Source organism: Malus sylvestris, chromosome 8 (genome assembly GCF_916048215.2).
Source record: "Malus sylvestris chromosome 8, drMalSylv7.2, whole genome shotgun sequence".
Taxonomy (NCBI): Eukaryota; Viridiplantae; Streptophyta; class Magnoliopsida; order Rosales; family Rosaceae; genus Malus; species Malus sylvestris.
In genome coordinates this window covers 2,539,340-2,553,088 of record NC_062267.1, presented here as the reverse complement: position 1 = coordinate 2,553,088, position 13,749 = coordinate 2,539,340, and the positions used below count along the sequence as shown (strand labels likewise).

General features: G+C 36.1%; 1 protein-coding gene and 1 pseudogene across 1 annotated transcript; both read left to right on the top strand.

The window, feature by feature from the left end:
* The first annotated feature begins 2,273 nt into the window (after positions 1-2,273).
* Positions 2,274-4,191, top strand: LOC126631105 (uncharacterized; annotated as a pseudogene).
* A 2,727-nt stretch (positions 4,192-6,918) lies between these two features.
* Positions 6,919-8,423, top strand: LOC126631110 (uncharacterized). Its single transcript, XM_050301263.1, has 2 exons — positions 6,919-7,469; positions 8,084-8,423. The coding sequence occupies exons 1-2, from the start codon at positions 7,236-7,238 to the stop codon at positions 8,096-8,098; spliced, it is 249 nt and encodes an 82-aa protein (XP_050157220.1). The 5' UTR covers positions 6,919-7,235; the 3' UTR covers positions 8,099-8,423.
* Positions 8,424-13,749: the final 5,326 nt, after the last annotated feature.

The window sequence follows — 13,749 nt, the reverse complement described above, 5'->3', positions numbered from 1 at the left end:
TATAAAATAAGCAGATACTAATTTATACATAATTCACTTAGGCAATAAGCCCTAATTCCCGTTCCACAAGCACCTAGTGCAACCTTGATGGATAATGTTATATTAATTTCCATGATTGATCTTAAGGAAACTAATGAAAAGAGCTTGAAAATTTTGAGTTTTAACGATAAAGACAAAATAAAGAGTAAACTGAATAGTATCATGATTGACTTTTTAGTGTAAAAATATGATTTTTCGTTAAAATGAACGGTACCAGAAGTTTTTCGTTAAAATTCCTTTATCTTATGATTCTTGTGATATACTGCTATACAAATAAAAAAGTGTACATGTACAATCATGAAAGTCCAATTGTTATGCTCCCGAGCTACATGAAACAAAACAGTAACATTACACACAAACTGCATATAGGTGACCGAATCGTTTAGGATAATGCTAATAACGTCAAAGAGCCTTGCACACTTTTCTAGCAAAACCATTCTTCATGTCATATATATATATATATATATATATATATATATATATATATATATATATATATTGTTATCCGACACTATCATCAATTGAGGTACATCAGATGATATAGTCTTTGCACTCTTTTCTAGTAACCAAACTTGCAAAAATGGACTTAAATTATTGAGACCCCAACAAAAGCATTAGGCAGGATAGAGAGCATGTGCATAATTGTATGTGTGATTTAGTACGTAGCAGGAATGCATCCCATTGTCCAATTAAAGCACAGCTTAAATTCTGAAAGAGAAATTATACAGGAATAGAAATTCCAATTCATACCAAAATAAGGAGATCATCTTTCGCCATTATTTATATTGAATGAAGAGAAACTTACTTGCATCTTAAACACTAAGATGTCACTAGTTATAACAGTATTTTGAATCAATTACATATTGTTTTGTTGTTTAATTTTTCCTTGTGATAATAAATAATTGGTTTGAGATCTCACAACAGTGACATCGATCATGGCGATTTAAATTTGCGTACCTATAGTAATGTTATGTATTATGCATTGATATAAAAACACACACACATATGTATACATATTCATGTACAATTGCAATTTTCTGTAATTAATTGAGAGATGAAGTCATTATTTGTTGTTTTAAGGATTACGAACCAGGAAATAAATTCAGTTTTATTTATTAAATTGATTGGTGTACAATATTCATGTCCATCTGGAGAAATTCTTCATTTGCAACTAGGGCCTAGCGCAACCTTGATGGATAATGTTACTGTTTTTGTCCATATAGTCATGCAAGCACGTAAACAAACTATATATTTAAATCAGGTCACGTATACATATTTTACACAAAATGTTAATTGTTTTTTTGTCTATGTAGCTCGGGCGCATCACAAGTTTGACTTTCACAATTGTATATGTATAACTTTTTCTCTGTATCGTACAAGGATCATAAGACTGACCATGCAAGTTGATATAACATTTTTGGATGCTCTAAATTCATTTAACTTACGAAAGAGATATTTGAATTCGAATAAAAGCGACATATTCGTGTCTGTTTTTTTTGGGCTTTAGGTTGAGAAAGTTTTGCACGAATATAATTGCAGTCACGTTGGCTAGGAATCTTTAGTATGCCACTCCTGCAACTCCACTCTAGGAATCTTTAGTTTGTCCAAAGGGGTACAAATTCGTTTAGGGACTCTAGGAATCTTTAGTATGCCACTCCTGCAACTCCACTCTATTTATCCAAAGGCACATGCACACTTGGTCACTGCTCTTGTGGCCGATAATCAAGTAAAATCCCGATTACTGTTCGGCCGCGCCCTAAAAATCCTCCGAAGACGAACCCTAAAAATCCTCCCAAGTGGGATCATAAAGGACTTGCGACTTCTATGGGATTCTTCAAAACTATTTTCCCTATTTTCAGTACATAGGGATTGCTCTTCCCACGTATACGGAAAGTTTACTTTTCTCCTTTTAAATAGCATAAGAGGAGGGAAAAACTAATGAAAAAGAAATAAAAAGAACTAGTAAGAAAGAGTTAGCACGACAACGGCAATTCTGTTGTATTCAAAACACAAACAAGTATAGTTATTTATTTAATTCAAATTATAACACGTGATTCTAATGGATAAATTAAACCAAAGTAGTGATAATACTTATCTTCACTAGAGATCAAGGATAAGACCAAGACTCTTTCAAAAAATTAGAGATAAACACGTAAAGACTTTAAAACATGGGAACAGCACGTATATATGTATATATAAATTCGCTCATTTCCAACCAGGGGTGCACACGCAAGTCAAGATCCTTATTAATTAGGTTAGTTAGGGTTTCTTCAAAACTTTCGCGATGAGGCGCCTCCTGATGGTCTACCTCGACGAAAAAACAAGGTAATCACATGCACACTTGGTTACTGCCCTAGTGCCCTTGTGATTGATAATCAAGTATTAATGTATGTCTCATCTGTTACTTCGTAGATAATTGATTTGGAAACTGCAAATATTTCATTCGTGATGGTAATAAGCTTCAAAGTCTGCAATTTTAATAACAAACTAAAGATATTTCGTCAATTGGAGGTTTTATGTGCAATATATGTATATGCAAATGTGCTCTAAATCACTATATTATTCTTTGTTCTTAATTGCGGCTTGGTAGGAGAATTATGTTTTGTTCCTGCATTTAATCTAGCTAGCTTTACACTTTCCGTTCCTAACAATCCATTTTCTGTTTTTTTTTATGTGCCGCAGAGAAATCCGTGACAAGAGTATAATTGTGGATTTGGTCGAAGGCATAATCTTTTACACTGTGTTTTTTGGATCGATGGCACTTATTCGTGCATATCCTGAAAGAATGCTTCCACCTATGTTAACATACTACCGCCTATCAAGAATGTTTGTGTTGCTGATTCTCGATTTCATTGGCCGGAAGTTCAGAATGATCATCTTCATAATATGTAGAAGAAGAAGAATGATCATCTCGAAAGTAGAGGACAGCAGCCCCTGGTCCAATAAACGCGCGGGAGATGTTATGCAACTGATTCTACGACGACTGGGCTTATCAGACTACGTTCGATGTGCTGCAGTATGCCGTTCATGGCAAGCAATTATTAAAAGCAATATTCAGTCACGACGTCCCCTTGCTCAGGATCAAGTTCCATGGCTTATGTTAAGCTCTCATCCCATGTCCACTAGAGCTCATCGCGTTTTAAGTCCAGGTGATTGGAAAGATCATAAATTTCTACGATCATGGCCAAATACAATTTTTTATTGTACAATGAATAGGATGGATTGTGTTGGCTCAATAGAGGGATGGTTGATCATGGTCGACAGTGCGTTGAGGCGTCCAGAGGGTTTTATGAAACCTTGGTCATTCTACCTAAAAAATTGTCAGAACCCTAGTTTTAAAATAGAATTCTTCTTCTTCAATCCAATATCTGGTGATCGAGTGATGCTCCCCTCGTCGCAGTCCACCCTTCCATGCCACTGCATCAATGGTCCTGACTTCTCCGTTTCTAAAATTATTGCCTCTTCTGAACCAAAAACAATCAGTCAGGAGCCATGTTTTGTGGTTTGTCTTTGCAAACAGGGTCATCTGACTTATTGTAGGCCAAGGGATCAATCATGGAGCTCGATTGATGAGGAAATACCCTTTGTTAATGGTATAGTCATACTGGGCGGTAAGTTATATGCTACAACGTCCTTAGAGTCCAAGTTTTTAATGGTATTTGAGATAATCGAAGACACCAAAGTCAATGGCGGTCCTCTTAGCTATAGGGTCGTTAAGTTGATAACCCTTGATCCCAACACACGTCCTTCCATTCCACTTCCTTTCGTAAAAACTGATTACAATGGATCAAGAGTAGAGCATTACAAAGGCCGTGAGTTCGTTCACCTAGCAAAAGATTCTGCATCTATGGAGTTGTTTATGATTTTTCATAAGGCAGACTATGCATACAAGCCTAAACAAGAAATGAGTTTACTAACCGATCCTTGCTGGCATAAGATCATGCTTGGAAAGACCTTTCGTTACACTGAGCCACCTAAGACTAAAGGATTTCGAGTGTTCAAACTGGAGTGTGATATTGATGGTGGTCCACAATGGATGGAGGTTGTTGAACTTGGTGATCGGGTATTATTTGTGAGCAACCACCATTCCGCCGTTATGTCGTACCCTCATGGTCAGAAGGTTGAAAGAAACAGTATTTATTTTGCCTTTGATTACCCGTGTTACGAATCAGTCGAATGCGACTTTGGAGTATTTTCCTTGACAAATAAGAGTATCAGGCATTTTAGTTGCTCCAAGAGTCGTTCTTCGTCCCAGTTGCATACTGCACCTTTATGGTTTGTGCCCAATCTTTGTTAGGTTAGTTTAATTAAATTTTGTTTTGTTTCCCTTTTTTAAGTTGGAAAGATTTGCTTTTTGTATTTTTATTTTTTATGAAAATTGTTTACTTCTCTTACTTATATGCACTTAATACATATATAAATCATGTGATTATGTTTATTTAATACAATCACTACAATTAATCATTCATAAAAGGAACATAACTACATTGAGATCCAATTATATAAAATCATATGGAGTCTTGATGCAATAACTTTGTATATTGTTGTAAGACGTCAATATAATGATAATCATGTTTCATATAGTCCATTTTTCTAACAAAGACATATCAAACACTGCAAGAAATAACGATCCAATATCCCCACTCGCCCTCACTCGCAGATGCCTCTATACCCTCCTTCCAGATATGCCCCGTTTTGGTATTTTTTTTGTTCTTTCCAATTTTTGGTAATAGGCTTGATGTTGTGCACCGTTGCGGACCGGTCACATTGGCAACATGTTTTGTTTTTGTATTTTCCTTTTTTCTTAGTCCAATTGGTACAAAGTTTTTCTTTTTCTTTTTCGTGGTATTGGTTATTAGGGTTTCGGTTGATCTTTTTTCCACCAATATACCCGTTGGCTACACGTTTTTTTGTTTGTCCGAAGGGGAATGACAAGGATGACGATCTCGGGTGCCGATTCAATGCCGCTTCATACGCCTTTTTTTTTTTTTTTTTTCCTTTTTTTCCGGAATTGCTTTCAATAACAACGGCAAGCCTGCTCCAACAATTTTGGTCTAGCAGTAGGTGGCTGCTTCGTTGTTTTGGTTTGTACTGTGGGAGAGCAAGTTGCCGGGCAAATGTGAGGGAGAAGCCGGTGTTTGGTTTGCAGGAATAGTAGATATGTTGGTGTTTGGTTAGAGAGTTAAGAATGATTAAAACTTTAATGATTAAATTAATTTAATGTTGTTTAATATATATCGCTCTTAAGATTTTTTGTGTTTTAACAAAACTCCCTAGGTTTTAAAAAGATAAATTTTATTTGAGCTTAAATAACTTTGTATGATTTAAAACTTTAAATATGAATTATTTTCTTAATTATTTCATAATTATTATCAAGTACAGATTGGAATTAACAACAAAACTTAAATTTATGAATAAACCCACATTTAGTAATCAAACTTACACCACTCAATTTTTATCATACGTTTTCTAGTGTGTTAATATTGCCTGCAAAAATATGTTGTTTCGACTTGCATGGCTGATCTTATGATATCTGTTTATGAAAAGGAGTCTGGAGCGTTCAAGTTCAAATCTCCCTTTTCAAAAGTTAAGTGAATTTAGAGCAAATCTAAATATGTTATTTCAACTTGCATAATCGATCTTATAATTCTTGAACGAAACAAATAAAGCGTGCACATGCACAATTGTGAAAGTTGAACCTGTAATGCGCCAACAGGTAAATAAAAGTTGTGGCCCTCCGCAGTCAATCAGTCATAGCTTGTCACATCTTTCATAAGTTCATAGGTTCAACTGGCGTTTCCAAATAAAAGATGTGGAAACAAAGAATTTTGTTATCGTCACAAATAAAGGTTTTACATATAATATTACCATTCTCCGTGTCAAACGATTATCACTTACTAATTATCTCCAATTCTTGAAGTTTCAACCATAAATAGCTAATGGTGGATACGACATTCGGTTTGTGATAAAGATAAATTATTATTTCAGGGTAGACTGGAGTTCAGCTTATTTGATATCTTAATCATTTAAATAATATGATTCAACTAGGGGTCCTGGGATTTTAATTTTCGACAATAAAATGTTTGAATCTCTACACAAAAATTTCGAATCTGATTGTTTTTCAAAAGTTGAAATGAAAATCTGAATGGATTTAGAGATTCTGATAACTAGGAATTTCTGATATAATTTTTTTTTCAAAGTGTTCACCTAACTTATGTTGATACCAAAATGTTTTGATTTCTGATATTTTTCTATTGAATTATAAAATGTGTTGTCAACTCTGTATTTTAGTTTTAGATATAGTTTGTTCATTGATTTTTATATTAATCATACTTGTAAAATATGTTGTTTCGACTTGCATGACGAGTCTTATGATATTTGTTTATGCAAAGAAGGCTTGAACGTTCGAGTTCAAATTTCTCTTTCGACAAGTTAAGTGAATTTAGAGTATATCCAAATATGTTATTTCAACTTGTATGACCGGTCTTATAATTCTTGTACAACACATGAACAAAAACAGTAACATTTTGCGTAAAATGTATATAAGTGACCGGGTTTAAAAATTTAGCTTCTCTACATACTTGCATGACTACATGGACAAAAACAGTAATAGTATCCATAAAATGTATAAAGTTAATTGCAAAAGGAATGCAAGGGCGGGATTAAGTTTTAGGTTGAGGAGGTTTTGCACCAGTATACAGTTGCGGTTACGGTGGCTACATGTTTTTTGATTTTCTGTTTTCCTTTTTTATTTGTCCAAAGGAATCTTTAGTACCCATTTATGCCAGCTGCCACGTTTGAAGTCCTATATTTACAGCTACAGTCACTCACTAGTCACCCGCTCACTCACTCTCACTCTCTCACTCTCCCTCCCTTCCTTCTCTCTCTCACTCACTCCCTCTATCTCCTTCCTCTCTCCCTCTTCTCTCTCCTTCTTCTTTCTCCCTCTTCTGTGTTCTACCGTTCTGAAATGGAACATCCCGGGTTGGCTATCATTATACCTTCGTTTTACGGAGGTATTTTCCTCCTTTTTGTTCTCTATGCCTGCATTTTTTACTTAGTAAAACCTGCAGAGGAGGAAAATGACGCTCAGGGACAACCTCCGGAGGGGGTGGATGTTGCTCAGCCGCCTGCTCAGCCGGGACAACCTCCGGAGGGGGGTAATGATGCTCAGGGACAACCTCTGGAGGAAATGAATGTTGCTCAGCCACCTGTTCAGCCGGGACAACCTCCGGAGGGGGGGGAATGTTGCTCAGCCCCCTGCACAGCCGGGACAACCTCCGGAGGGTGGGAATGTTGCTCAGCCCCCTGCTCAGCCGGAACAACCTCTGGAGGGAGGAAATGCTGCTCAGCCGCCTGCTCAGCCAGGACAACCTACGGAGGGGAATGCGACTCAGCATGAACCAGAAATATTTTTCAGCATGGCGACGGTATTGTTTAACCTTTTTCAAGCATTTTTTATCATCCCCTCTATTAAGTTCATTCCACCCGTGTCAAAAGTGTTGAAATCGGACAGCTATCTCATTTTTGCCCTTCCATTTATGCTTTTGGATGCATTTTTTCTCTTTATTATCTATAAGCAAAGAGAAAATATCACCCCGAGAGTAGTGGCCATCATAGAAATTGGCTATGTGGGGGAAATAATAGAGTTAGGTTTATGGGCTTTGGGACTTTATATACAGAATATAATTGACCCCGAGTGCATCATATGCCTTTTCACCCTATTGAATTGTTCCTATTTCTTAATTTCCTTCGTTTTATTCCTAAGACATCCTAGAGCCCTATCCTTTCTAGATTTTTCCATAGGAATAAATGGTGTCATTTTAGTGTATTTTATAAAACTAATTGACGGGGGAACAAAACTAAAGGGTTACGAATACGGGTTGTTTAGTCTATCTATTACAACCTGCGTTTGTGTGCTTTTGTTCAAGAGCCATCACGATAGTGTAATAGCCGGGATCGAGAATCCGAGGACTATATTTTCAATTTTAGGTAAATGTATTTTCACACGTATTAGGCGATGCTTAGAATATTGCTGGAATAGGTGGATACTTCTTAAGAATTGGGTGACAAGTAACTTCCCTGTTGCTTGGAATTCGGTAGTCACTGGGTGGAATGCCTGTTGGCCTGTTGCTCTGAATTGGGTTGTCACTAAGGGGAATGCGTGTTGGGCTCCTGTTAAGAATTGGGCTGTCACTGAGGGGAAAGCGTGTTGGGCTGCTGTTCGGAATTGGGCTGTCACTCGGTGGAATGCTATCAAGCAGAGGGCACCACAAGGGGCCGACAACGCTTAATTAAATTTAGTTTGTTAGTTTTAGTTAATGTAAAAGGGTGCAGGACACTCTTTTTTTCATTTGACCGATTTGAAAATTTCGGCAAAGATTTTTATCGAGGCCTAGCACCCTTATTTTCGGTTGTAATTTTTAGTTTTATTCATGTATTAAGCCTTATTATCAATATGAATGAATTTTTAGTTTTATTAATGTATTAAGCCTTAGTAAGCTTAGCTGGCATTTTGATGCTGTCATGGTTTTATGCTCAATAAAGTGAAATGATATTGTTTCATGTTTGTAGTCGAAAATTGAACCCAACACACGTCCTTCCTTTTTTCCACTTTCTTTCGTTAAAATTGATTATAATGGAAGAAGAGTAGAGCATTACAATGGCCGTCATTTCGTTCACCTAGCAAAAGATTCTGCATCCATGGAGTTGTTTATGATTTTTCTTAAGGCAGACTATGCATAAAAGCCTAAACAAGAAACGTGTTTAATGTCCGATGCTTGGCATAAGGTCATGCTTGGAAAGACCTTTCATTACACTGAGCCACCTAAGACTAAAGGATTTCGAGTGTTCAAACTGGAGTGTGATATTGATGGTGGTCCACAATGGATGGAGGTTGTTGAACTTGGTGATCGGGTATTATTTGTTAGCAACCACCATTCTGCCGTTATATCGTACCCCTATGGTCAGAAGGTTGAAATAAACAATATTTATTTTACCTTTGATTACCCGTGTTACGAATCAAACAAATGCAACTTTGAAGTATTTTCCTTCACAAATAAGAGTATTAGACATTTTAGTTACTCCAAAACTCATTCTTCGTCCCAGTTGCATACTGCACCTTTATGGTTCGTACCCAATATTTGATAGGTTAGTTTAATTAAATTTTGGTTTCTTTCCCTTTTTTAGTTGGAAAGATTTGCTTTTTTATTTTTATTTTTATGAAAATTGTTTACTTCTCATACTTATATGCACTTAATATATATATATATATATATATATATATATATATATATATATAAATCAAGTGATTATGTTTATTTAATACAATCACTACATTTAATCATTCATAAAAGGAGCATAACTATTTTGAGATCAAGTTATATAAAGTCTTGATTCAATAACTTTTTATTATTGTAGCAAGACGTCAATATAATGATAATCCTGTTTCATATGGTCCATTTTCCTAACAAAGGCATATCCAACATTGCAAGAAATGACGATCCAATATCCCCACTGCCCTCACTCACGGATGCCTCTATGCTCTCCTTCTAGATATGCCCTACAAGTTTTTGGGTCCGCATGCCGTCCTTTTTCAAATAACTTTTTCAAGTGTTGGTATTTTGTTTTTTATTTTTTTGGTATTAGGCGTTCGGTAGATGTTGATGTCGTGCACCGTTGCGGACCGGTCACATTGGCAACATGTTTTGTTTTTGTATTTAACTTTTTTCTTAGTCCAATTGGTACCAATTCTTTTTTCTTTTCTTTTTCGTGGTCATGGCTATTAGGGTTTCGGTTGACGTTTTTTACACCAATATACCCCTTGGCTACAAGTTTGTCTGTTTTTCTATTTTCCTTTTTTGTTTGTCCAAAGGGGAATGACAAAGACGACGATCTCCGGTTGTGATTCAATGCCGCCCCATACGCCTTCCTTTTTTTTTCTTTTTTTTTTTCCGGAATTGTTTTCAATAACAACACCAAGCCTGCTCCAACAATTTTGGTCTAGCAGTAGGTGGCTGCTTCGTTGTTTTGGTTTGTATTGTGGGAGCGCAAGGTGCCGGGCAAATGTGAGGGAGAAGTTGGTGTTTGGTTTGCAAGAATAGTAGATATGTTGGTGTTAATATCTTGCATGGCCGGTCTTATGATATCTGTTTATGCAAAGGAGTCTGGAACGTTCGAGTTCAAATTTCTCTTTCCACAAATTAAGTGAATTTAAAGCATATCCAAATATGTTATTTCAACTTGCATGACCGGTATTATGATTCTTGTATGACACAAATAAAACGTGCACATGTACAATTGTGAAAGTCAAACTTGTAATGCGCACGAGCTACATACTTGCATGACTACATGGACAAAAATAGTAAGAGTATCCATAAAATGTATGAAGTTGATTGCAAACGGAATGCAAAGGTATACTGGTATTTTTAGTAAATATATATTCATATATTAGAGGATGGGACATAAATAGGAAAATTAAAAAGTTCTACTATTTTTTTTTTCAAATGAAGCATCTGGTTGTTTCGTCAAAGCCGTCTATTTTTTGGGAGGTCGAAAAGACTCACAGAGGCATTTTAGCCTCCATAGTCACCATTGTGTGATGCACCAACGTAAAAAATTGAACACATGACATTACCTTATGAAACATTGAAGATTGATTGTGGTCAACGAATACCATATAGGGAAAAAATGTGAAAATAATTGTTTAGCCCTAATTTTCTTCATCGGACACTTACCTGAGCTTCTGTTCTTATCTGTTTGATAAAAATCCCATGGTCGTAATTTAATATTTAAAGTTAAAATTGATATATAATTTTTTTTTCTTTTACATGGAAGTTTCTTATATGTTTCACTTCCCCTCTTTTCTTTACGTCTCAATATCCTCCAGCAATTATTCAGCAGCCATGGATGAAAGGGAGAGATAGAGATCGAGACGGGCAATATTTAAGGGTGAGTATCAAACTCAAGATGTTGAGTACTTAATTAAATAAGCTACAAGTTCATCGTTGGTTGAATTGAATGCTTGAATTTAGGCGAACCGTTATGTCTTTGGGCCGTTGGGGCCAAGCCCGTCTAAGCTTAATTGTTGCTTACTTGTAAAAATCGTGTTTATTAATTAGCATATATGCTTCATGGCTTCATGTATTCTTGGAACAATATGGGTTCACAATTTTAGTTCCATATCTTTGAATACCAAATGATGCGACAGATTAAAAAACTAGTTCCCGTTGTTACACTCGTCTAACTTTATTACAAAAATGAAAAACATCAACCTTGTTTTATGAAACTGGCGGGGTGAGCTAGAGCAAAGTAAATGAGCATCCAACCAAAGCTTAATCCGAGTATGCAAACGGATCTCAGTTTTTTACTTCGAATCCGAACTACACCTTTTTTGTCTCTCCTCATTGTTATATTGTGCAATCCCAAACTTGTTATATGAGAATAGTATGATATTTATTATTTCGATAAACTCTTTTTCGAGTTGCTTATTAATTGGTTCCTCCCATAGGCTATGTTTGCTTCATTTCCACGCCAAAACCCAGCAAAATGTCAAAAATTTCGTGCTCCAGCCCATGCTCATATGGCATTTGCCACCAAACGACACCACATTCGCATGCTCTCACATTTCCGGAAACGGATCCGCCGTACAACTCCACGTATGGCGCCCTTGCTCGCCCCGAGAGGGTTAGCCGTCGCTTTCATGGTGCAGCTGACAACACGAGACAGCAAGCGCACGGGTGCGGCGCGTCTCTGTCGCCTCGCGGGTGCTAAAATCCGCAGGATTTCAGTGGGTATCTCTCTTCCGTGCTGGGTCTGCGTTGCCGTGCTTGGTCTGCGGTGCTGGGTGCACTGTGGGGTATAAGTGCTGGGTCTGCGTTGCCGACACACCATCACAATATTTCAGTAATTTTCTGCGTCACCAAAATTATTGTCTATATCTAATTTTAAATTGACTTGGTCATTGCTTGGTCTTCCACACCAGTCCAAAAACAAGGCTAAATTGGTAAATTCCTCAAAACGTGCCACGCAACCAGAAAGCAGCAGGAAAGCCACCCTCTTCCCTTCCCTCCCACCCCCACTTAAACACCATGACCCAACCACGCCTACCCTCACCAGAGAAAAAAAGCGTGAGAGAGTCCTCATCATAACATAACCTACACTCTCATTTTCCTCCTCAGTATATATTCATATACAACTGCAATTTTGTGTAAATAATTGAGAGATGAAGTCATTATTCATGTTCATTTGGAGAAATTCTTAATTTGCTTCTCGATATATAGCTAGAGAGCTTCTTAAAAAATAAATATTTGTATACTGTAAAACATAAAATAAATCCATGTAATTAGCATGGGTATACATATTCAGCAAAAATAATATGGGTACAAATCAAATTAAAAAATATGGGTACATATTAAATTTAAAACTATGGGTACAAATTGAAATTAAATGGAATATTGGTCCAAATTTGAAAAAGGGTACAAATTAAAAGTAGAAATATATGAAACATACAAAGAAATATGGGTACAAATTAAATTGAAAAAATGAGGACATATTAAAATTTAAAATTATGGGTACAAATTGAAATTAAAAAGAATATTGGTACAAATTTGAAAAATGAGTACAAATTAAAACAAAAAAATATATGAAAAATTCTAAAAAGATACATCTAGAAATCATTAATAAGTTTTTCATTCTTTGAAATTGACATACGATGACATGTAATAATTTAATATTAGAATAATGACATGGACAAAAGTCAAAATACCTTGATAAATTCGAAAAATGAGAAAGGTTTCGAATTTCAATTAATGAGAAATGGAAATTAATGAGAGATAGAGACCTAATTTTAATTAATGAGAAATGAAAATGAGAGATAAGAACCTAATACATGCATATATTCGCTCCTTCCCAACCAGAGGTACACACGCAAGTCAAGAGCCATAGGCTAGTTAGGGTTTCTTCAAAACTTTCAGAAGGAGGTAATCAGACGCACACTCATGCCTCGTTTGGTAGCTTGGACTGTACTGACTATTTCAGTTGGATAGGATAAATAGTCGTCGGATAGTACTGACTAAATTAGTCGGGTGTTTGGTGCAATATCGGACTAATCACCGTATTAATAGGATCGATTATGTTATATTTTTTAATTACTTGTTAATAGTATTTTAGGAATGATAATTCAAATTAAAATAAATTCGACAAAAAAAATCTCAAAAAAAAAAAAAAATCAAAAGAAACCCAGGGAAGATCCCCTTGAAACCCATATCACAACGAAAATCACAAACTAATCCATCAAACACAAAAAAATCACAAATTATCAAGAATCACAAATCCATCAAATAGAAAAAATCACAAACTAAAGGAAACAAGACATAGAGAGAAAAAGAGAAAAAAAGAAGAAAAAAAGGAAAATTGCAGCAAAAGGAAGACGATGAAGATGAAACGAGAAAACACCCATGAGGAAGATGATGCAATCAGGTGTGAGCGGGAGTGGTTCCGCTGATTTAGCTCTGAATCTCCAGAGCAACAGACACGAGATGACGGAGCAGATGCGAGAGGGGTGCGAGGCGTTTTGAGGCCGACTAAATTATACCGAGCTTTTTTAGCGTACTAACTAGCGGATTTGAGGCGTACTAATTAATTTGGACCGGATTTGTTAGTTCGGCGACTATTTAGTACGTAAGTCTCCAAACACCCACTCCCGCATTA

Coding starts and splice junctions, on each gene's coding strand:
- LOC126631110 (XM_050301263.1), top strand. CDS start 7,236: ATGTTGCTCAGCCACCTGTTCAGCCGGGACAACCTCCGGAGGGGGGGG.